This window comes from Gaeumannomyces tritici, assembly GCF_000145635.1.
Source record: "Gaeumannomyces tritici R3-111a-1 unplaced genomic scaffold supercont2.2, whole genome shotgun sequence".
In the NCBI taxonomy this organism is placed as follows: Eukaryota; Fungi; Ascomycota; class Sordariomycetes; order Magnaporthales; family Magnaporthaceae; genus Gaeumannomyces; species Gaeumannomyces tritici.
The window spans coordinates 2,123,468-2,146,403 of NW_008804546.1; the positions used below are offsets into that span (position 1 = coordinate 2,123,468).

The following is a 22,936-nucleotide window of genomic DNA, read 5'->3' on the forward strand; positions in this document are numbered from 1 at the left end:
CTCTCGAACCAGGATGACAGCCTCGCGTGTAGGCGGGGTCGTCTGTGGAGCCCCAACCGGTTTCGGGCGGTGGAGGGACAGTTAGAACGGATGGGGGCGGGCCATGTCCCATGTCCTCCAGACTTTTGGGGACAAGTAGGAAACAGGCGGTGGGGGAAGTCAAGATAGGTGGAAGACGCTGGCGTTAGTACGTGTTGAAAAGCGCGTTCGGAGTGGTTTGGTATTCAAACTCCAGCACCAGTTCATTCCATATAACTCCCACCACTTCCGGCAGGCAGCAAAATGGGACAATTTGTTTTACAATGAAAACTGCCAGTGAAAACGAAATAAACGTTAAAAACCTACCTATTTAAACTTCCTACTCGTCCTTTACCTACCTTAAAACCACCCCCAAACCCCACTTTGTCACTTTGGCACCACCCACTCTCCAACCTATATCTTCACCACCCACCACCTCCCACCTTCCACTACACGTGTTCAAACACAAAAGCCTCACAGAACACCAGGTAGATATATCTTACCCACTTTGGATGCACAATTCGCTGACAATCAAAAAGCAACAGCAACAACGATATCAGCAACAACACCAACAACACCAACAACGATATCAACAATAACACCAACAACAACAACAACGACAACAACATGAGCAGCAGCCCGGCGTCCCCGCACCTCGAGCCCGTCGCCAAGCCGCGCTCCTCGTTCTGGAACGAGGAGAAGCGCGCGCTCGACGAGGTCCGCACCACGGCGGACCTACCCGTCACCGTCGATGTGGCCATCATCGGCGGCGGCTACTCGGGCGTCTCGATGGCCTACCACCTGCTGGAGCATGAGCTGGCTCCAGACAACGTCCTCGTCCTCGAGGCGCGTCAGATCAGCTCTGGCGCCACTGGCCGCAATGGCGGCCATATCAAGCCCGAGATGTAAGTTTTTTTTTTTTTCTGCTCTGCCTCGCGTTCTTGCTATCTTTATCTCATCACCGCCTTGATCTCATCACTAACTGAGCCTCGTCTTCATCTTTGCCCCATCATTCATTATTTTCCTATGATTATCACTTGTCCCATCACCACCGACGTCCTATCGCGGTCGTCCCAACATCGTCCTTTCCCTATCGTCACCTCCGTCCCATCACCATCAGCATCTCCGCCTCGTCGCCATTTACTAACTCCTTCCTCAGGTACTACAGTCTCGCCAAGTACGCCAAGGCGTACGGCATGGAGGCCGCGGCCGAGCTGAGCGCCTTCGAGGTCGCTCACGTGTACGCCCTCAAGGAGCTCATCGAGAAGGAGGGCATCGATTGCGACTTCCAGCTCACCCGCGCCATCGACGTCTTCCTTGACGCGGGCCACTTCGCCAAGACCGAGGCCGCATTCCACGAGCTGGTCGAGGCCGGGCTCGCCACCCTGCGCGACGTCGCCGTGGTCGGCAAGCAGCATGCCGAGTGGGTCAGTAGAACACAGGCTCACACACTCACGTCTATGCCACTTGGTATACACAAGAGACTCGAAAACTAACACAGAAAATAAAAATCCAGATCTCGGGTTTCAAGGACGCCAAGGGCGCCTTCACCTTCACGGCCGCCAGCGTCTGGCCGCTTAAGCTGGTGCAGGGCATCCTGCAGAGCATCATCGACAAGCACGGCGACAGGATCAACGTGCAGACCAGCACTCCCGTGCAGTCCGTGTCGCAGGAGCGGGACAAGCACGGCATGTGGACAGTCTGCACATCGCGCGGTGAGGTGCGCGCCCGGCGCGTCGTCTATGCCACCAACGCCGTACGTGATCACTGCTGCTTGCTTTGTCTGCTCACACGTGTTCTCAACTGCCCTTACTAAAACCCATGTTCCTTTTTTTTCACCTCATAGTACACCGCCGGCGTCCTGCCCGAGTACAAGGACCGCATCGTTCCCGTACGCGGCATGTGCAGCCGCATCCTGCCCGGCATGGAGGTGGTGCCGCCGCACATCAACAACACCATGGCGATCCGCTTCAACGAGCGCCACTACGACTACCTGGTCCCGCGCCCGGACGGCAGCATCATCGTCGGAGGCGGCGGCAGCACCTTCTGGCACAGCCAGGAGGCCTGGTTCGGAAACCACGACGACGGCGAGATCGTCGGGCTGGCCAAGAACTACTTCAACGATTACATGCAGCGTCACTTCTACGGCTGGGATAACACCTTTGCCTACCCAGATAATGTCTGGACTGGAAGTGAGTTGTCTACCTACCTTTGTGTTGTCTTGCATTGATTCTATAAGCTCCAACACCTGCCCAAACCGTCCAATTCTGGTCCCGTCACTGACAAACCACCTTTTCCTCTCCAGTCATGGGCTACAGCGCCGACTGGATGCCGCACGTCGGCCTCGTCCCCAAAAAGCCGGGACAGTACATCATCGCCGGCTTCACCGGCCACGGCATGCCGCAGATCTTCCTGTCGGCCAAGGGCCTGGCCGGCATGGTGCTGGCGTGCGACGCCTTCGCCGACACAGGCATCCCGAGGCTCTTCGAGGCGACCGAGGAGCGCATGCTGAGCAAGGAGAGTCCCCTCAGGGACTACTATCAGACCTTCTGGGCCAGCAAAGACCTGCCCATCCGCGGCAAGAACAGCACGGCCTGAGCGTGGGCCGGGCAAACTTTGCCAAAGTTCATGGGATTTTGATCGGTCGCGTTAGAGGAGGGTCATTGGCAGGACAGGATGGCCTAGAAGATCAAGCCTTCTCGTTTGTAAAGTTATTTGATGTGGGCCTGCAGGCCTAGTGATGCCGCAGAGACACAAGGTATTTACAGGAAACCAAAGAGAATTGGTACAGTACAGGTGGTTTGACAAGCCCAGGAAAAGGGTATTAAGGGAAACAGGGGGGAAGAAATGGGGGATGCCAAAGCTGGCCAGGACTTTTTTTCCCTGTCGACGCGCGAGGAAAAAAGTCTGTATCTGGACCAGACAGCTCCGCCGGGAATGCAGTGTATCTTCCCAGCGGCTGCTTGCCCATCACCCCATTCCCTCCCATCTCCATAAGCGAGATGGACGATCAAATAAAGAGTCGCAACTCTACATCCTTCCGCCACCCCGCAAAAAAAAAAAAAAAAAAAAGGGATTATCCGCCCTATTTGCAGCCGGTGACGCGCTGGAAGTAGTAGCTGTGGGCCGATGTGCTCAGGGTGACGCCCTTGCTGGCCCTGCAGTCCTTTGTGCGGACGCCGTTGCAGACGGTAACTTCGCTGAGCGGGTAGTCGGGGGTCTCGGCGTCCTTGCGGGAGAGCCAGAACTCGGGGCTAATGTGGGACATGTTGTCGATCCAGGCGGGCGGGATGGCGGCGATGGGGTCGTTGTAGTGCGTGACGCGGTAGTTTGCGCCCAGGCGGGGCGCCTGGTCCGTCACGAATTGGGCCCAGGCCTCGTTGCCGACGCGGGGCGAGCCGTACGTGTACAGGTCCACGGGGATGCCGTGCTTGCCCCGCAGGTACGACGTCGCGATGGACACGAGGCCGCCGCCGCCGCTGTGGCCCGCTGCCGCGACGCGGAAGCCCGGGAACTGCTGCCGCGCCCGGTTGATGCTGTCGACGATGGACCGCTGCGTCTGCACCCAGACTAGGTTCAAGCCGTAGCTGATCTTGCAGTTCTGGCACAGGTCCGGAACTTCCGCCACGGTGAAGTCGAGCCTGGTGGAGGAAGGGTTTTTTTTTTCTGGTTAGCTGGTTGTTCCTGGTTGGTGCGTCACGGATGTAGAGGGCGAAAGACTTACTCGAGCAGGTACGACGACGCCGACTTGGAGCCCATGTAAGACAGGACGATCAGCCGGTTGGTGCGGTCGACGTAGATGGCGCCGTCCATGTTGGCGTTGATGTCAGTGCTATAAAGCGGGTGCGTTGAGCCAAGGTTAGCCAACAACATTCCCTGCTTCGTCCTGTTCGACAAGGGCGACATCGCGGAACATACTCAATATGGGCAAAATTGATGACGTCGTTGCGCTGCACCGTGACGCAGGCATTGTTGGCGCAGGTCACCTTGCTGCCGACCTGGGACTTCCGGTTGTTGCAGTAGGCGGAGGCGGCGAACTGGACGAAGTACTTGATGTCGTCCAGGTCCTTCTGCGTCGCTTTGCCGTTCTGCCTCGCCACGAGAGACAGTCTCTCGTCGCCGAAGTTCTCGCCCAGGGACGGCGCCGCCAGCAGCCCCCGGGGGAGCGCCAAGGCGGCGAGGACGGTAGCGAAGAAGGAGGAACGCATCTTGGAGGGGCTTTTTTGTTTATGCTGCGGGTAGCTTCTCTTGGTCTGTCGAGTCGAACGAGTGGAGACTTGAGCGAGAGCGAGAGATAGCGAGTGAGAGACACGCAAGAAGGCGGAGGCAAGAAAGAGTGGAACGACCAAAGAAGGGAGGCCTTGGAGTACCGCGAAAGTGGTGCTGTCCCAAGATGGAGGCTGCTCGACATCGGGGGCGGACGGCGACATAAAAGGAAGTCAGCGTCGCGCCAAAGCGCGGACTCTGGATGTAGTCGAGCCTCGTACCAGCACCGACGGATAGGGCACATCTCCGCCGGTCATCGGGAATTACAGTTCATAACCCCCGCCCCCGCGCAGCCGGGCCATGTCTTGGCGTGCCATCGCCATCCATGTCGCCGGCGCTCCTGTCTTGGGGCCCCCCCCACAAACCTGTGATTGGTAATTTGCACCTTTACACCGAGCGGTCCTACCAGGGAGAACCTCGACCTTGGACACGTCCGGGTTGTTGGCTGCGGGCAAAAGGGCGGGCGGGCGCGGGCGAGTTCGATGAGCCCGCGCTTAGCTACAAGGGCAGGACTATGGAGGTTGCAGCCTGCTCAGGTTGCTGTCAACATGGATGAGGCCCACCCTGCACGGGCCCCGAACGGCTTTCCACACTTGATCAACCCCATGCCAAGGACAAAAAACACGAGGAGTCCCGGCCCTCCAATTCGCTCAGCGTGGCGCTCCCGCCTCCGAGGGCGGAGGAGACCAGGGACGGGCTCGTTCGACGGTCATCTCCAACGCCCCTGAATCAGAGTTTGCGGGCAAGGCATCTATCATGGGTTGATTGTATCGCACCGTGCTCGAAGCTAGGGGATGGATCTGACCAGTGCCGATTTTGGGTCTCCATAGAAGGTGTGACATGGGGGATGCACGTGGATAGTGCGGCCCCTGCAGCAGCCAGCAGCCACAAACTGGGCCCGACGGATCGGGCGACTCCCACTTTGGGCCTGGCTTGTCTGGCCACATCGATACGATATCTGCCGTACCTGCATGGAGAAAGCCCACCTTGCCCACTCACACTGGCGCGACAAACAAGAGGACGCGGTCCGAGCGGGATGGCTCCCCACGCGACAAGCGACAGAGTCGTGAGAAGCCCAGAAATTTGTTTACCCGTTATGGGCTCGACCAGGACTTGACAGCCCTAGCGAGTGCTACTAATATGAACTTGGCGAAACATTATATGGGCCGTCGCTCAGGTTTGCGTTACCACCTACCAAGATGCCGTTAGCGCGCTTGGTTGTGGTTGGCCAATAGGGCGTTGGGCTCCCCGACGCTAAAACATGGGGGCCACACACACACACACACACACACACACACACACGCCATTAGGTCACGCACGAGGCCGGGCATGCATGCAAAATTGGTCGCGGGTGATGCCGCTGGCCACGTTTGTTGGTGTGATGAAATCCCATGTGGCGTTTCTTATCCGCAGAACCTCCTTAACGGTATCGCTCTATAATAACGACTCCCTTACTAACAAGTGCGCGGGCTGCAGGGTAAGAGCTCTCGGGCCCCTCGCGGTGGGATTTTCACAGTGATTGACAGATGTGACAGACGAAGGTCAAGGCTCTGGCAGATTACTGCGGGGATCTGAGGGATTGAGGCCGCGCAAAACAGGATGATGCTTGATCATAGTGACAACGGCGAAAATTTAACAGGCGCGGGCGAGGCGTGATCCCGCGAGGGAGATCATGGAGTAAGCGAGAACAGGAGAAGGGAAGGGTGGATGAAATGCTGCATGCTACTGTGTATCTAGGTGGTGCCCCATACTTGGCATTGTGCTGCCAGGGACGAAACGAGAAGAACGCAAAATAGGCTATGCCTGGCGAATGCGATGCGACCAAAGCGCGCTATTTTTTAGCCATGTCGGGAAGGAGCATTTAGAAACTTCAGGAGCCAGCGGCTAGACAAAAAGGGTAGAAAAACGGTTCCAGCCGATCGGTAAGAGTCACGATACTTTCATCGGCCTGTCACAGATACAGGGCTGCAGCACGTTCGTCATTCAGACAGACAGGGTCTTAATACACAACAGTCAGTGTTTCTCGAGTCAACAGAAAAAAATGGGGCTCTTTTTTGTCCAGGAGGCCGTGAACGCATATGATACAGGTAATAGGTACATGTGTGGTATATTGACATAAGAAAAATATGCGTGATCGCCGATCGTAGAAATGCGTGTGCACAACCGTGAATAAATAATACAGGGGTATGAAGTGAAGCCGTCCGCCCAGAGAAAGATTATACAGTCGAATCGTCGAAGGAAAATGTCGTTAGGATGGGCGCCGCCACCAAAGAAGAAGAAAGAAAGAAAGAAATGCGCATTATATGAAAGGCGTGTTGGCCCGGCTGCCAGAACCGGGGTGCGTGGGTGGTGGTGGTGGTGGCAGATAGTCCGTAGACAATGCGGTGCCGGGCAGCGGCGATATCGGCGACGGTATTGACGAGGACGACGCCGACGACAGCGGGTAGGGGGAAGGCGCCGGCAGTGCCGGGGTCACAGGTGACGGAGTCGACGGCGAGCTGAGGTACGGCAGCTCCGTCGACGACTCGTACTGGGCCAGGGTGGGCAGGGACCTCACCCGCTGCGCCCTCCCGCTCCCATACAGGGGCCGCGGCGGGGCGAAGCGGCGGGGCGACATGGTGCGGCCCCTGGGCGAGCCGCAGTCATCCATCTGCATGCTGCTACTCCTGCTGTGGTAGGTGGCGGCGTCGTTGTCGTTGTGGTTGTGGTTGACGCGCGTGACGTTGACGCGTCCGTGGCCCCCCTCAACGTCGGCCTCCTCCCACATCCCCTGCCGCTGCATCCGGAAGCTGCCAGCCAGGCTTTCCTGGCTGCCGTGGCGCGTCATCTGGTGCCGCAGCGGGGGCATGTCGGCCGTGTCGCGCCAAGCGACGGCCCGGCCGCCGCCGCCCGCCTCGGGGGCGACGGGCGCCGCGCACTTCTCGATGTCGACGCTGATGGAGGTGTCGACCGTGATGGGGCCCTTGACGTCGCTGGCGCTGAACATGGTGCCGGCGCCGCCCGTGACCAGGTCCTTGGAGCCGCTGCCCTTTTGGAAGCCGAAGCTGCGGCTGCGCGAGTGGAAGGTCGACTTGCCGCCGCGGCTGCCCTGGCTGTAGCCCGTGCCGTACCGGTTGCGGCTGTGCATCGTACTGGTGAACACCTTGAGCTTGCGGAACAGGGGGCGGAGCGTGGCGGCCGACGAGGCCACGATGGCCAGGCCGATCTCGACGGCCGACCAGTTGGCGAGTTCGACAAAGTTGGCGAGGTACTCGGGGTTATCGAGGAGCTGGTACAGGTACGGGACTCGGACGATGGTTGCCAAGGAAGATCTGCACAGTCGGAGAAAAAGACGAAACGGTGAGCTTCCAGAACACGACGGAGTCAGTCGACCGACAAGGGGGGTGGGGTACTTACGCCGAGCCGACAGCGAGAATGGCCACCACCGAAATCTTAGTTCGGCGGTCGAGCTGCGACTTCCAGACTAGCGAGATGGGCAGTAGGGCCAGAGCCAGATCGGCCACGATGTTGATGAGGTTGACGGTATAGGTGGAACCCAGCGCGATGGCGGGCTTGAAGCAGTTCCTTTGCATGGTAAAATCGTCGTCCTTTTGGTGCCAAAACACCCATATGGGCGTGCACTGGAATATAGAGATGAAAAAGTAGGCCGTGTTGGAGATTCCGACCAGGACGAGCAGCACGATCAGGAAGTAGGTCTGCCACTTCTGGCGCGAGTTTTTGAACAGCCGGATCAGGTAGATGCCGACGACGAATTTGATGAGCCCAGAGACGGCGATGTAAGCCGCCATGCCGAGATACTTGTAAAGCAGCGCCTTGTGGTGCAGCCGGTTCGGCACGTCTGTGGTCTTCTTGCCGAGCCCCCAGGAGACTCCGATGCAGCAGAAGACGGTGAAGACAAAGTAGACAATCTGTCGCCCATCGCTCGGGTTAGCTTGTGCGCGCTCGAGTCCCTCTCCCCTCCAACCGCGTTGTCTCCGAGTCCAGTCCCCTCCAAGGGCCGCGCGGGGGCCACACGTACGGTTGACAGGATAGCCAGGGCATCCTCAATCACGAAGCGTTTGATGAGGACGAGCGACGTGTAGATTCGGGCCGAGACGGCAACGACGCTCAGCACCAGCATGATGACCGTGACCGCGATCAGCGACGGACCCCAGTCCTCGCCCGCGTGCATAGTTGAGACTCCCTTGGCCATCTTTGCGGTTCGTTCCCAAGCTCCCTGCTCCAGGCAGTTGTCGTCGTTGTAAGGCAGGATGTCGAGGTGTGTTCGTGTGTGTGTTTGTGTGTGTGTTTGCTTGTCGGTCAACCAGACATGGCTGGGAGGGACGGGGTGCAGGGAGTGTGAGGCGGGGTGATCACCGCGGGAGGACGAAGAGTTTGTGATCGGCTGGGAGGCGGTACGGTATAAAAACCAAACGTTGTGCCTGGCCAGCAGGGGGGAGAGAATGGGAATGTTTTCCTTTTACAGGTCCCAGGAATCACAAACCCTAGTGCGGTGGATGCAAGATACATTTTCTTAGAAAACCAAGCCAAACTGATGTACCACCAGGATCCACCGTACTAAGGTTTGTGACCTCTGGGACCTGTAACGGTTTGAAGGACCTCTGATATGGGTAGCATCGCTAGACGGTGAGGATACTGTGACAAGCTAGCACAGAGCCTCGCTGCTCGCGGTTGCCACTCACTCCTCCCCTGACGACACCTCCGCACAGGGCCGCACAGGGCCGCACAGGGTCGAGGCACGAAACCCGCTCGTCCCGGCGCCGAGGAGCCAGCCCGGTCGCAAAAAGGAAATGGCTGACTCGCTGCAGACTCACGCATTGGGACCGGCGCCCCGCCGGCTGCCACTCTGGGCATGAAGGGCAACCCACGAGGCCGGGGGAGGAGTCCACATCGTGTCGAGGCGAGCACCGCGAGCTCACCACGACCCACGGCTGCGGAGCTTTTTGTGGCCCAGTGGCCCCGTCGGGTAGAGCCCTCTAGACAGGCAGGGCTACCCCCGTTGCTCTCATCGTCATCCATCTCTTGGCCTTACCACCATCAGATGGTAGAAATGCCCAGCCGTGGTAATCCCAGCTTTGGGTCGTGAGGGAGGGTTCCATCAGATGGCGCCTTGCGCGACTGCACGTGGACGATTTCGTTTATTGTTGTTGCTTTTCTTCTTCTTGTGGACCAGAAGAATGTTTTTGTTTCTTTCTCCTTGTAATCCGCAGGGCCGGGGTTTGCCTCGGTTTCGCAAACTTGCCAAATCGGGAAGCCCCCTTCATGCGGCCCCGCCGTCTGTCGAAGTTGCCCTCGAGAACTGGGAGAGCCCATGCTTGTTCCTTCAGGCGTCACCACGCGCACTGCCCTCTGGCACTTTCGCGACGTTTTTCTTTTTTTTTTTAGGCGCGCTCCTTTCGGGAGCACCCGCCGGGACCGGCGTGAGTGTGAAACCTTTGCCGTCGAAACAAGCATGACCAGAAAAATATGCAGTAGTACGGAGCCGCGCGTTTGGGGCGAGCAGCGAGGCCACGCCGGAACCAACTTCTCACACCACGGCGGGCCCGGGACATGGATCGCCCGCCGATGGGTTTGCCGCCTCTGTGTATGTGGTTCGGTTCGCCCATCGATAGCGCGCCCGGTTCTCGTCATCTGGCCCCTCCTCTCCCAAACTCGAAACGTGGCTCGCTACCGCTTTTTTGTCTGAGGAGCCCCTTTACCATGCTCCTTTCCCATCATACCCCCAGACCACCTACCTGTCTAGTACTGTGGTAGGCACCTACCCAGCAGCACGTTTACGGCTAGCCAGGGGTTGCCGTCGCGACATGGTCGCTCGATGTAACGACAGCGAAAAGTATGGTCTGCCAAGTAATTTACCGATGGGACGTTGGAAATAATGAAGTTGAGCGGTGCTTGTTTAGCTCCCAGTCGGGCGATCGCGACCCAGGAGTGAGTCGTCCGCCACGTGGCGCCCCTGCCCGTCAGCGCCCGTCAGCATGTTGTGCCTGCATCGAACTCGGGCTATTTTCTTCTGCTCGTTAACTGGGTGTCATGTGGGGTTTTTAATTTCCCCTCGCGTGCTCCCCCTGCGTCAGTTCCATAGTAACCCTTAACGGTCTGGGTCTTCCGGCCGGGTGCCAAAGCTATGTACGGAGATAGGAGGCGAAAAAAATCGCCATTTTCGAGGTAGCGCTAAGAGCACCCCATGTTCAGCCTACCGAATAAGGCCTAGCCTACTTTTTTTCAACCAATCGCAGCACCAATTCGAATACGCCCGCACGCGTTTGTGCATACCCTAGCCCCTGCCCTCGCTTCGAGTGACCTCCCCACTGTAGATTATTTAACCCTCACACCTCCGGAGTTCCTCAGCAGATGATATTGCGCCTTTTCCGGGTAGCTCGTGGGGGGGACACGGGGGCACACGGGCCAAACAGTCGTCCGCCTTCACCCCAGAGGTGATCGACACACCGACGGCTCGATTTCCTGACTTTGTCTAGCGCTCGCGCGTCATCATGGAGTTGATGTTTGCTTGTCTGTCCGCCGTCCGTCTCTGCGAAATCGCCGACGACTCCAGGCCGAGACCGGGTTGCGACTCCACGGCAGGTTAACCTCTCAGGTCGTGGTGCTCAGACACTTGTCCAAGACTGCCAGCTCCGCACATACACACGCACTGCCGCCATCCTATACGGGAATAGACAGTAAGTAGGTAATTGCCCGAAGAAAAATGGCGCACGCACCGCATGCCCGGACTCGCCCACCCCATCCGACCAGACCAGTCCGCAGAGATGGGCACGCTGAAGGTTGAGCCCATGTTTGTTGTTAAAGAGGTACCCCCCAAGACAACCCAAATAGGTAGGTCCTCCAAGGCCACCCGATCCCATGTTTGCTGCCATCAAAGCCCAAAAAAGGCACGCACAGTCGTCATGGTCGTCCAAGGGCGGGCCAATCCATCTCCAACCTGGCCGAGTTTATCTTGAGGTCCAAGATGCACATAAACTCGGTCGTTGCGTTATGACCGGCTGGGGCACCGATGCGCCCTCGGGCGCAATACAAACGGTAGCACGACAGACCTGCCGGATCCGGGGCATGTCGTTGCCCAGGCGGCATCAACGGCTGTGGATGCGCCCGCAAGAGACGCGAACAGACCAACGTGTAGTCATCCATTATCGATTGCTCGCTTATGCGCGGTTGGCTGCTCGGCATTAGCGCTAGCAAATTACCCCATAAAATTGTTAGTACTAGTACAATTCATAATATCCTAGTATACATAAGACCCCGTCGCCCCTCCTCGCGGCCGGCGCTAGAGCCACACTATCAAAACCCGCTGCGGGGAGATTATCATCCGAGGACTCGAGTGCCGGAGTCGAAATGTCTTGTCTGCGATGCAAAATGACGCTAGCAAGCATCACTAATATCTCTTGACGCCCTTTTTCGCCGGATCTTGCTTCGCGATGATCCACCATGCGTCTAGATTCCCAGAATCAGCAAGCGTTCGTGAGGCAGTAGGAGACAAGGGTTGGTGCGAGGCTTAGGGTTAGCTTACGGATCATGCCAGGAATCCAGCCTAGAATCGTCAATCCAATGTTTATCAAAAAGTCGGCGCCGCATCCCCTAGCTAGGAAGACGGGGACGGGTGGCACCAGGATGGCCAGCAGGTAAAGAAGGACGTCGGACTGCAACTCCCGGGGGATGGCATCCGGTCAGTGTTGGTCTAGGCGCGATGGATCTCGTTGCAACGCATCTGGGGTCTAGGCAAATGGATCTCAAGGTTGCTCACCGTCGAGGAAGTACCGTGCGTCATATTTCCGATGTGGGCGGGTGAATATGTCTTCGGTGTGTTTTTGTCGTGCCCGAATGGAGGTGTTGATGTCGCTCGCAGCGTCGGTGTGCTGGCCAATCAGATCAAATCAAGTTGTGAGTACGGTGTTGTTCGGTTGGTGTCCGTTTCAAACGAATCGCAGCGTGTTGTCTTTGTCGAGCAAAAAAAAAGGGGGGACGTTGGATAGAGCGATGGACGAACATTTGACTCTTTAATCAATCGTTGGGAGTTTCCCTGACTGTGACGTCAGACATCGTCAACCTGCAAATTGTGGGGGCAGCGATGTGGCTAAAAAGGCTTACGCAACACCGAAACGTCACGAAGGAAAAAAAGGGGGCCGGTGCCGCCCGCAGCAGCGAACAAAGGCCAGAAGACCGACTCCAAGAAAGACCAAGAGTGCCGCCAGTCCCGTTTGGGCGGTCGGGCGGCTCGGCGCGGCCGATGCTGCTGTGACTTGGCGGCAGCCACGCATCGCCACCATGTCGGGCGTCTGGCCAAGTCGGCAGGGCGATGACGTGGCTGGGTGTCGGCAAGTTGGGTCATCGGCGTAGGTAGTTAGTCGCACCGCCTGATGAAGCAAACGAGCAAGTTATTCCGTCTAGCTGAGGTATCCAGTCATGTCTATGTCTATGTCTATGTCTATATGCTTGTCTGACGCCATCGCGACCCATAATGCACCCCCGTACGTGCTCAATGAATACAGCGGAATAGAATGAAAAAAAAGAAGAGGATCCCTCCAAGAACCGCCTCACGCCACCTCGCTCTTGGGGGGAAACTTGACGCGGCGTCTCGCGCGGACGTACAGGTTGTCGGGCCGGATGAGCTGGAACATGGGGTCGTACTCGATGGGGCCGTCCTGGGCCAGGCTGAACTCGTAGCGGTACAGGAGCTTGGGCAGGAACACCTTGACCTCCTGCAGCGCAAAGTTGAAGCCGATGCACATGCGGGGGCCGGCCGCGAAGGGCATGTACGAGCCTGCCGGCCGGTTCCGCACCGCGTCCGTGTCCCAGCGGTCCGGGTCGAACCGCGCCGGGTTGTCCCAGATGTCGGCGTTGTTGTGGATGTGGTGCAGCGCGGGGATCACGATGGCGTCCTTGGGCAGCCGCAGCCCGCCGGGGAGCACCATGTCCACCTTTGCCGTGCGCGCCGGCTGGTACGACGGGTTGTGCCGCCGCTGCGTCTCCTTGATGTACTTTTCCAGGAACGACAGCCGGCCCGTCAGGTCCGCCGTTATCTGTGTGTCCTCGTCGAAGTCGTTGTCGACCAGCTCCTGCAGCAGCCGGTCCTGCATACCCTCGTACTTGACTAGGCCGTAGATTAGCCACGATAGTAGCGAACTGGTGGTCGTGAAGCCGGCGCCCGTCGCCACCACGAGGGGCTCGAGGATCCTACTCCTGGGCACCTTGTTGCCCTTGTTGTCCGTTGCGCGGAGGATGTAGTCTGAGTGAGTGAGAACAGGGTGTTAGTCACAGTAACGAGAAATATCAATATGCTACGTCGCTGAGCCAGTGACACTTACCAACCATGTTCTCGGCCGTGACGGCCGCCTCCTGAAGCTCCAGATCCTCAACACCCTTGGAGGCGTTCGCGATGGACTCCTGCATCATCTGTTCTATCCTGCCCCTGGCGTTGCGCAGCTGTTGCGGCGGGCCAAACGGCAGCATCCCGTACCAACTGCCCATGGCCGTGACCTTCTTGTTCAGCTCGAGCGACTGCGCGATCCTGATGACCATCTCGTGCGGCGGTGCTGTTGCCGAAGTAAAGTGGTTGAAGTCGATACCCAGCACGAGCTTACCGACCGCTTGCGAGCCAAGCTTGAGCATGTACGAGTAGACGTTCCAGGCCTCGTCCTTCTCGTCGAGCTCGTCAAAGGTCGTGAACGAGTCCTCGACAGTTTTTTGCATAGTAGGAGCGTAGTGTCTCACTGCCTTGGGACCTAGAGCCGGGGGCAGGAACTTGTGAATCTCGCGCCACTCGGGGGTGTCAGTATCTCCCAGGAAGACGCCAGACTCCTTGTTCTTGATGGGGTACAGCGGGTGACCCTCGATCAACTTCTTGGTGAAAAAGTCGCTCTCGGCAAAGACGATGTTTGCCAGCCGGGGGTCGTTTGTGTGGTAAACAACGCTTCCCATGTTGCTTGTCTTGAACATGGGCCCGTACTTCTCAAACAGCCGCTGGTGATTGCCGAGGTGGTCTGGGTACACTTCAAAGTAGTTTCCGACGAAGGGCAGCCCTGTCGGGCCGGGGACTTGACGGACTGCCTTGCCATCGATGGTGATGGCAACCGGGTCTGCGGCTGCCAGCACCTCGGCAACGGTCGTCAAGGCCACATCGGGCGAGACGAAACCAACACCTGGAGACTGCGTCAGCGGGTGGGTTAGGTACTGTGATGGGAACGGGGTACTTACCAGATGGATCAACGATGGCAAAATGTGACGACACGAGGTGCTGCAGGCCTTCCTCGTCGGTGCCCGAAGGGATTTCTACTCCTGTTGCGGTTGAAGGGGCGTCGCCCAGGAGGTAAAATAGTTTGGAAGACATGACGACTGCGGCAAGCTATCTGCCCTTCAAAGCCCAGGGGCAAGGGGACAGGAGGAACAAAATTAGGTTGGTAGATACTTGAGCGGGTTGTTTTTCAAGAGGTAGTTTGGATTATAACCTGCGTGGGCTGTTGTCTAGGACCGGTAAACGGATCAAAAACTGGTGTGACAGGATAGACCCTTGGCCAGATCGACCATACTCTCGATATATATCACCGCCCCTGCGCAGCGACGCGGAACCTGCGCGTGTTCGGCATTCCGTCATTCTGTCATCCAGTCGGTCCTCGGCGCCGTCCCCTGGCAAGCCCTTAGGGTCTACCATGCAAGCTAGATGGCTGGCTCGGCGGTTGCGGTCTTGCCGAGGCAGTTGGCTTGGGTGGGACGGCAGATACGGAGAAAAAAAAAAGGGGGACGAAAATCCTGCCAGAGCCCGGCGATATCGAGGGGCAGGATGGCAGGATGGTGGGGCTCTGGGAGGTGTGTGCCGGGAATTAAGCATTGGAGATCAGCGGCAGAGATTGCTAATCCCGGGGCGGAGCCGATGGGTCGACGCGCTGACGAATGAGGTGGCGTCGGGAGAAAAAAATAGCAGGGGGCGGTGGCACAAGTGGCCTCGGCTTGACGCAGGGCGGTGGGACCCTGACACACGTGCCGGCAGCCAAAGCCAGCCAAGGAGCATTGATGGGATATGCCGTCGACCAAACACCCTCGTCTCGTCGTCTCATTCGTCTGTCATGTCACCACGGTCCTTGGGCACCACCACCGAACCTGCCGGTTGTCTCCGAGCTTATTGATGCGGCCCCATTCTTACACATCTTTTTCCTTGTCATGCTTCTGCTCGGAACCACATCCAATGAGTTGGGCCCTCGACCGAGGCCAGACGGGGCTCCCGGTTCGCGCGGAGACGCCGTCGACTTCAAGCCTCGGCACCTCGGGCCGCAATGACCATCCCAGCCGTCGACCGGCATGCCGTTTGTGGCGCCGATAAGGCATTGGGGGGAATAAATCACTGCCTGGTCGCTGTCTTTGGCGGCTCGCGTCGACAAAAGGAGACGCTACGCAGCAGCAACCAGGCGACACCACACTTCTTTGGCTTAGTTTAGTGCACCTGAATCTTGCTCCAGACGCCGAGGCCGCTTTTCGATACCAATACACATTGGTCACGTTGAGAGTCACCGCCATGTCGACAGAAGACGTCGAATACAGCTTCAAGGACGTGGCGGCCCACAAAGATGGTGCCGACTGCTGGATGGTGATCCACGGCCAAGGTATGTATGACAAAGTCAGCCCCTTTGAAACATTTAGCGGCTTTGCCGTAGGGTAACACGCACACCAGCTAACCTGTTGCCTCGCCCCCAGTCTACGACGTCACAAAATATGTCCAAGATCACCCTGGCGGCGCCGACGTTCTCATCGAGGCCGCGGGGCAAGATGCAAGCGAAGCCTTCGACAGCGCAGGCCACTCGGAGGACGCCTCTGAAATCATGGCTTCCTTTCGTGTCGGCAAACTCAAGGGCGGCGCTTCTAGGAAACCAGGGCCAAAGCAGGTCCGCGTCGCCGTGAGAACGCCCACCGAATCCCCAAGCTCTGGCAGCGCTAGGGGAATGAGCCTGGGGTCCAAGGCAGTAGTTGCAACAGCCGCAGCCGCGGGCGTGGTCGCCATCGCACAAGCGATCAGGGTCGCCCCAGCATTAGACGAAGTTTCCATCGTGGCGAGCCTCGGCCGCTCCCTGCTCCCCTGGCTAGCTTTCCCATCATCGCCTTCGCCACGCCAGGGCGGCGGCCCGGGGTTTCTCGGGGGTTTCGCTCTGGCGTCGGCCATCCTCACCATCGCTGGCGGGCTCGCGGTGCGGAAGGCCTCCCAGATCATCCACTTCGAGGGCGGCCTCGGCCGGTACCCGCCGCGCATCAAGGCGAGCACGGCCGCCAAGCCGGACCTGCTGCTCCAGCGGGGCTGGCTGGACCCGACGACATACCACACGCTGCCCCTGACTGCCAAGGAGCTGCTCGCGCCGGGCGTCTACCGCTTCGTGTTTTCGCTCCCGACCGAGACGACGGTCCTGGGCCTGCCCATCGGCCAGCACGTGTCGATCCGCGGCGTGGTCGACGGCCAGGCCGTGGCGCGGTCCTACACGCCGACGTCCAACAACTCGGACCGCGGCACGCTCGAGCTCGTGGTGCGCTGCTACCCGGACGGGCTGCTGACGGGCAGGTACCTGGCCAACCTCGAGGTGGGCGACGAGGTGCAGTTCCGCGGGCCCAAGGGCGCCATGCGCTACCGGCGGGGGCTCGCCCGGCGCGTCGGCATGCTCGCCGGCGGCACGGGCATCACGCCCATGTACCAGCTCATCCGCGCCATCTGCGAGGACCCCTGGGACACGACCCAGGTCAGCCTCGTGTACGCGAACCGCACCGAGGCCGACATCCTCCTCCGCGACGAGCTCGAGGCCTTTGCGCGTCGCTACCCAAAGAATCTGAGGCTGCACTACCTCCTGGACCGCCCGCCCGCGGACTGGGCCTACGGCTCCGGCTACGTCACGCGCGACGTCCTGGCCGAGAGGATGCCGAGCCCCGCGCCGGACGCCAAGGTCATGCTGTGCGGGCCCCCGGGCATGGTCAACGCCGCCAAGAAGCTGCTCGTCGAGCTCGGGTTCGAGAAGCCCGGGGCGAGCTCCAAGATGACCGACCAGGTCTTTTGCTTCTAGGCTGGGAGGAGCAGGCTGTGAGACGAATGAGGAGTGCTTCTTTTTTGGGGGGACGAGTGAATTTGCATGAGCGAGGGCGTTGACATAGACTGGTCTCGTTTATCTACTAGAATAGATCGTCTCTTTTGTTCGCTTGCTTTGTTTTGCCTTGAGAAAATCACATGGTACACACGTATTGAAATATTTGGTATGATAGGACAGGAAGAACCATAGAGTAGTAATGGCCTCAGATTCAAGTTCTCAATCTGCAACTGAGGCTATGGATAGCAAAGGGGCGAGAAAGCAGTGGCCACAATATGTACAGAAAGCGTGCTATTTACCCAATTTTCTCAGGGCCCGGGAGGTGGATAAGAGACGGAAGCCGAGGACGAGGCCCACGACCGTCATCGTGCCAAGTCGTCCACTTCTCTCCTGCTCGCGCCCGTCAACGCTGTCCGAGACCGTCCTCAGACCTTGTAGGTGCTGCCGATGGGGCCGAAGCGGACGTTGGACCAGATGACCTTGGCGTTGGCCTGCTCCGTGACGACCGTGTTCGGGTCGCCCGAGTCCTGGGGGCAAGGGCCACGAGCGGCGCCGGGCTGGCCCTCCTTCTCGGGCGGGTAGATGGAGTCGAGCCAGAGCATGTTGGAGTGGTGCTGTAGATGAAAAGGGGATGCGAGTTAGACAGTTTAAAGTTAAGAATCTTACGAGACAAGAGGACACGTACGTCGTTCCAGATGGACATGACCAGGACCATGGGGATGCGGATGGCGGCGTCGAGCTTGGTGAAGCCGCCGACCTCCTTGAAGCGGTTGCGGTCGTCAAAGACGCTGAACTGGGCGTCGCAGAACTCGGGCGTCAGGTGGGCGTTCTCGCCGGGGATGCCGTCGAACTTGGCGCCGGGGACCTCAAAGGTGCGTCCTCCTTGCATCAGGACCTGGTACTGGCGGCCGGGCTGGAAGCGCGTGATGACGGTGAACTTCTTGGTCGTGTCGATGGTCTTGCCGGGGCCGTAAAAGTCCGGGTTGCCCATGCGGTACGGGTTGAAGTCGCAGCCGTTGGCGTCGCAGCCGCCGGCGAAGCGGTCTTCAGAGTAGGTGCCGCCGCAGTTCTGGTCCTCGCACACGTGGTAGTTGTTGTTCTCGCACGGGTGCGGCGTGAAGGCGAAGGCCTGGCTGTTGGACTCCCAGATGTCGATCTCGGCGCAGCACGCGCCCAGCCGGCCCACTCCCGCGTTCTCGTCCGAGTCGGACTCCTTCCACCCCTCGACGTTGGCCTGCCCGCCCACGAACTTGAGGTCGCGCGCGCACTGGGCGTCGCAGTAACCCGTTCCGTACTTTGCGCCGGCCTTGTTGTTTGGCTCCGAGGACATGCCCTAAGGAGACGGAGCGGTGTTAGTTTTTTTTTTTTTTTTTTGGCGGTGGTACAAGTATCTGTTGCCTGGAGTCAGGGAAACTTACGCCGTCCTCCTTCATCGCCACAAAGTACAGGGCGCTGTTGAGGCCGCAGCCGATGGTTGAAAGGTCGACATCAAACGCGAACTCGTTATTCATCAGGGTAAACATCTGGTACTTGGAGGCGCCGTTCATCAAGTACATGCGCGACCCGATATTAGTTCCGTACTCGTGCTTCTGGACGAACTTGAGCGTCAGGGCATTGCCGCTCGTCGATACGCCGTAGGTCTGGCTGTAGTTGACGCCTTCGACGGCGCACTTTTTGGCGCAGTCGGCGTTGGTGCTGCAGACCGACGTATCCCACGAGTTGCCCTCGTAGCAGTTGGTGTAGCCGTTGATGTCGTGCACCCAGCGCCAGTTGGCGTCGATGGTGACCTCTCCGTTGACGTTGCTGCACGAGCCCGCGGCCGTGCACCTCTGCCAGGTCATGCGGGGGTGCGTCTCCGACGTCTCCTTACCGACCTGCTGGCCGACGGCAGCGGCCAGCATCGACAGGGAGGCACAAAGTGAGCGCTTCATATTGGGCAGTGAGGCGAGTTCAAGCTGAAGGAGTGCTGGCGAGTAAGCTGCTGCAGAGCTTTTCGTTCTCGATGGCGGACACGAGTGGCATTATGACCAGACGTAGAACACAGGTCGGGCCCGGGCGTTTTATATGCCTAGAACTGGTCGAGGGCCCTTGTGGACATCTCCATGATGCCATCCTCCTGTCAACCAACCAGCTCTCTGCTCTCCCTCCTCAAGCACTTCCCTATTCCGCGTGACGGAGAGACCAGTGCCGAAGAGGGACACGGCCGCCTCCCGGCATCCGGAGCAGGCCAAGAGTCGAATGGAGGCATCAAGTAGGCTGCCGATTTATCCCACTCACCCTGACGGGTAGTAGGCGACGCGATGGAGCTTGGCCTCACAAATGAACCCTAGGAGGCTGCTCCACGCCAATCTCTCAGAGGCCGGCTCGCGCTCCGCGAGCACAAGGGGAAACAGGGGCGCCTAGGTCAGCCCACAAGGGGTGTGTTTAATGAAAGTTTGGTGGCGGGCCGGGCTACCAGAGGTCGAGGAAGGCCAAACCCATCGCCATCCGTCGCGGCCACCCGTCACGGCACAGCACATCCTTGGCGCCGTCCTGAGTACCGGTCATGTGGCGCTCATCGTGGCCTTCCTGAGCTTCGAGATATGGGGGGACTCTATAAAGATTCATATATCGGACAGTCAGCCAAGGTCTTGTCGGCGGGGGGACAACGTCCTATGGCAGCAAACACGATCAAATCTCACCCATGCGATCATCGGCCAAGACGACGGCGATTTGCGGGACCAAGACACGGGCCTGAGCCAAGGGCTCGGCGGCCAAGGGATGTGCAACTATCAGGGCCTCGGCGCTCGGGCAGGGTGGCTGCGGCCACTGACTGGCCGGCTAAAAGCCTGTAGGGGAGATTTCTGTTGGCAACGTCTGAGGTCGGGAGCCTTCGCGAGGGGCGAGAGACAAGCCGCACTGGCAAGGCTACAACAACTCAAGCATCGGGGATGATCCAGCCTCGCAGAAGCGCCGACGGTGTCTCCCGGCGCTCGGAGATTCGATGACAGTCTTTGTCGAGACCCGGAGGCCGGATGTTGTTGAAATCGGGGGCGCCGGCTCGGGGATATTGTTCGGCGGCAGTACTCTGACCATCAAGAAGACCGACGTGTGGTCAGTCACACGGCTCCTCCTGGTCCGGCGATGAACGGCCAGAGCGCTCCGATCCGAATCAGCCGGCAATATGGGCGGGATTGCGACTTGTTTGCCAAGAGACTTGCTCGCGCAGGGCAAGCTTTGGACAGGAGATGCAAGACACTCGGTAGGCGCTTTGACATGCCGAACTCTGGGATGTCAAGCGAAACTTGAAGCAGGGTGTCTGAGTGGGGAGGGCAGGAGGATTCCTCCCGCCCCATGCAGGGCAAGGCAGGTGGTTATGGCAATTCTTTCGGGGTGTTCTGCAGCCAAGACTGAGGGGCTGTGTACGGAGATATGTTGACGCATCTGTGCCTAGTCTTGGTCGCTTGGGTGTGGGTAAGTGACGGCTCTGCTGCTCGGTGGGAAAAAGACCAGACCTCGATGCTACTCGCTCGCCTTTTACCGGGCGGATAGCGCCCCCGAGAACAGTGGGGACGGGCTGCCAGCCGATAAAGAGGCGAACCATTGTTTCGCTTCAAAGACACCAAATTGCAGAACAAAGACTAGCGCAGAATAGATTGCTGTGACGCCCAAGCATGTCTGGCTTTCTGTGTGCGCCCACACCTAACACTCACCAGCCTTGGGCCGATGCAACATCGCGCTGGGATCCTCAGCAAAAAGCTGTTCGCGATGGCAAAGATCCCGTCGATCCGGGCCGCTTGTTCCTGTCGCCTCGACGAGACCACGCAAAGAGACGATGCTCCGTCGCCGCCCAGCTCCGTCCCCTAATTTGCGCGACGGCAAGGTCGTGTCGATCTCGGGGCATCAACGGGTCGCGGAGCCGACAGTCCCCTCGAGTGGCCATGGCGTGGAGCAACGACGGCTGGACTTGACCGAAGCCGAGTAGATCTGACGCAAAATCTCAATGCGTTCGCTGCCTAGAGCAACATATACTGCTGTGTGTTCTACATCCCCCGCCACCTATAGCTATCGGACGCCCTTTACTCCTTTACCCCCGGCTTCTCAGACGCGTTGGGCGGCGTGACATCCCCAGACACCACCTGACCCTCACTGACAGGCTTCGAACGAAGTCCGCCCCCAAACAGATCCTTAAACATCATCCTCGTAGTCCGGATAATCGTCGACCGAGATTCGAATACGGGGAGGAAAACGACCATGACCGCTGAGGCGGAGAGCCAGATTATGCCGACCACAACCCAGCCGGCGAAGAACTGAAGACACCATAAAACAGATGGTTAGCAAGGGCTGACGTGAACACAAAGAATGAAGATGAGCCAGGCAAGAAGTATCCGACGCACCTCTTTGCTAAAGATGTATCCAGTGCCAAACATGGGCATGGGCCATAGCACGAGTAACGCTAGCGTCAGCACGACGGTCAGCCACCGGGCGATCTTCGCCGCCTTTGCCAGCTTGGCCTGCTCCTGCGCCGCCTCCTCCTCCCGCTGTCCCTGTGCGGCGAGCACAACCTCGGGGTCGTGCGCCTCCTCAGCGAACTCGCGATCGTCGCCCTTGCCAATGTCGAGCATGCTCTGCCAGTCGTACTTCTGCAGCCTGAATGGCGGGATGTAGGTTAGGAGCGGGATGAAGAGCATGGGCGCCAGCAGCGACGTGATATTGCCCGCCAGCATGGGCTTGTTGGCGCCCGTGGCCGCCACAGAGAGCTCGCCGTACTCTGTCTTGGCCGTGACGAGCCACACCGTCACGGAGCAGGCGAACCCGAGGATGGGGCTGAAGGTGGCCGCGGCCCACGACTGGCCCGACCACATCAGCGTCAAAGTTGCGGGGAGGGCCGCCGAGGAAATTATGACGCCCATCATCAGGTACAGGTAGCCCATCGAGATGCCGATATAGTACAGGGCGGTAGCGAAGGCGGCCATGAAGAGCGCAAAGAAGAGCGCAAAGCACACCATGCCGATGTAGTTGACGCGCATCAGCTGCTTGCCCGTCGCGCCGGGGTTGATGTACGTCTTGTAGATGTCGTAGGTGCAGATGGACGAGACGGCGATGAGCTCGGACGAGTACGTGCTCATGATGGCCATGAAAGCGAGGATCAGGGTCGCGATGGCCCCTCCCTGCCCCAGGAGCGCCACGGCGGCCGAGGTCTTGACCCCGCACGTCCTGGGGCCCCGCCCTTCTTCCGGCGTGGTCGTAACATCGGTGAGGCGTATCTGGGGCGAAGACAAGGTTAAATATTACCAGTGGGCGAATCGAGGAGTAGGGTTCTGTAACAAACTGTTAACGGCGGCTCGTGAGGTGAGGGACTGGGACGAAGTTGTGGTAAAGTTGAACAGGTTAATTCACAGACGAGCCTAGCAACTCGGACGACGCAACGCTAACGAATCGGTCAACCCTATCGAGCTGGACGATCTGGTAAATCTGAAGGCCTGGTCTCATAAGGATCCGATTTCCATTCCCAAATCACTGCGCCGCTTTCCTGTGCCAGTGTACAGCAAAGTCTTTGAGCAGCTGCCAATCTTTCCTCCCACTACGGCGCCCTCCATCGTCCCAGC

General features: G+C 58.9%; 10 protein-coding genes across 10 annotated transcripts; 3 read left to right on the forward strand and 7 right to left on the reverse strand.

Annotated features, from left to right (window-relative positions):
* The first annotated feature begins 146 nt into the window (after positions 1-146).
* GGTG_03229 (FAD dependent oxidoreductase superfamily protein) lies at positions 147-3,093 on the forward strand. The gene is made up of 6 exons (XM_009221008.1): positions 147-506; positions 558-923; positions 1,178-1,445; positions 1,535-1,774; positions 1,865-2,210; positions 2,324-3,093. Exons 2-6 carry the CDS (start codon positions 646-648, stop codon positions 2,614-2,616), a joined length of 1,425 nt encoding a protein of 474 aa, XP_009219272.1. The 5' UTR covers positions 147-506; positions 558-645; the 3' UTR covers positions 2,617-3,093.
* GGTG_03230 (hypothetical protein) lies at positions 2,684-4,775 on the reverse strand. The gene is made up of 3 exons (XM_009221009.1): positions 3,937-4,775; positions 3,743-3,850; positions 2,684-3,659 (listed from the first exon to the last, which is right to left on the reverse strand). Exons 1-3 carry the CDS (start codon positions 4,446-4,448, stop codon positions 3,104-3,106), a joined length of 1,176 nt encoding a protein of 391 aa, XP_009219273.1. The 5' UTR covers positions 4,449-4,775; the 3' UTR covers positions 2,684-3,103.
* Positions 4,776-4,832: 57 nt separating this feature from the next.
* On the forward strand, positions 4,833-6,312 carry GGTG_03231 (hypothetical protein; the record flags this gene model as incomplete). Its single annotated transcript, XM_009221010.1, has 3 exons — positions 4,833-4,992; positions 5,595-5,761; positions 5,820-6,312. The coding sequence occupies 3 exons, from the start codon at positions 4,833-4,835 to the stop codon at positions 5,865-5,867; spliced, it is 375 nt and encodes a 124-aa protein (XP_009219274.1). The 3' UTR covers positions 5,868-6,312.
* GGTG_03232 (hypothetical protein) lies at positions 6,285-10,165 on the reverse strand. The gene is made up of 3 exons (XM_009221011.1): positions 8,303-10,165; positions 7,681-8,192; positions 6,285-7,595 (listed from the first exon to the last, which is right to left on the reverse strand). The coding sequence occupies exons 1-3, from the start codon at positions 8,474-8,476 to the stop codon at positions 6,584-6,586; spliced, it is 1,698 nt and encodes a 565-aa protein (XP_009219275.1). The 5' UTR covers positions 8,477-10,165; the 3' UTR covers positions 6,285-6,583.
* Positions 10,166-10,325: 160 nt separating this feature from the next.
* GGTG_03233 (hypothetical protein) lies at positions 10,326-11,144 on the reverse strand (the record flags this gene model as incomplete). The annotated part of the gene is made up of 3 exons (XM_009221012.1): positions 10,326-10,406; positions 10,927-10,944; positions 11,001-11,144. The coding sequence occupies 3 exons, from the start codon at positions 11,142-11,144 to the stop codon at positions 10,326-10,328; spliced, it is 243 nt and encodes an 80-aa protein (XP_009219276.1).
* Positions 11,145-11,671: 527 nt separating this feature from the next.
* On the reverse strand, positions 11,672-12,064 carry GGTG_03234 (hypothetical protein; the record flags this gene model as incomplete). The annotated part of the gene is made up of 3 exons (XM_009221013.1): positions 11,672-11,730; positions 11,807-11,936; positions 12,041-12,064. The coding sequence occupies 3 exons, from the start codon at positions 12,062-12,064 to the stop codon at positions 11,672-11,674; spliced, it is 213 nt and encodes a 70-aa protein (XP_009219277.1).
* Positions 12,065-12,654: 590 nt separating this feature from the next.
* GGTG_03235 (cytochrome P450 monooxygenase) lies at positions 12,655-14,869 on the reverse strand. The gene is made up of 3 exons (XM_009221014.1): positions 14,491-14,869; positions 13,602-14,435; positions 12,655-13,522 (listed from the first exon to the last, which is right to left on the reverse strand). Exons 1-3 carry the CDS (start codon positions 14,621-14,623, stop codon positions 12,831-12,833), a joined length of 1,659 nt encoding a protein of 552 aa, XP_009219278.1. The 5' UTR covers positions 14,624-14,869; the 3' UTR covers positions 12,655-12,830.
* Positions 14,870-15,401: 532 nt separating this feature from the next.
* GGTG_03236 (hypothetical protein) lies at positions 15,402-18,028 on the forward strand. The gene is made up of 2 exons (XM_009221015.1): positions 15,402-15,890; positions 15,982-18,028. Exons 1-2 carry the CDS (start codon positions 15,803-15,805, stop codon positions 17,325-17,327), a joined length of 1,434 nt encoding a protein of 477 aa, XP_009219279.1. The 5' UTR covers positions 15,402-15,802; the 3' UTR covers positions 17,328-18,028.
* GGTG_03237 (hypothetical protein) lies at positions 17,390-20,928 on the reverse strand. The gene is made up of 4 exons (XM_009221016.1): positions 20,030-20,928; positions 18,767-19,941; positions 18,034-18,681; positions 17,390-17,962 (listed from the first exon to the last, which is right to left on the reverse strand). The coding sequence occupies exons 2-4, from the start codon at positions 19,277-19,279 to the stop codon at positions 17,774-17,776; spliced, it is 1,350 nt and encodes a 449-aa protein (XP_009219280.1). The 5' UTR covers positions 19,280-19,941; positions 20,030-20,928; the 3' UTR covers positions 17,390-17,773.
* A 305-nt stretch (positions 20,929-21,233) lies between these two features.
* Positions 21,234-22,555, reverse strand: GGTG_03238 (hypothetical protein). Its single transcript, XM_009221017.1, has 2 exons — positions 21,725-22,555; positions 21,234-21,637 (listed from the first exon to the last, which is right to left on the reverse strand). Exons 1-2 carry the CDS (start codon positions 22,463-22,465, stop codon positions 21,407-21,409), a joined length of 972 nt encoding a protein of 323 aa, XP_009219281.1. The 5' UTR covers positions 22,466-22,555; the 3' UTR covers positions 21,234-21,406.
* Positions 22,556-22,936: the final 381 nt, after the last annotated feature.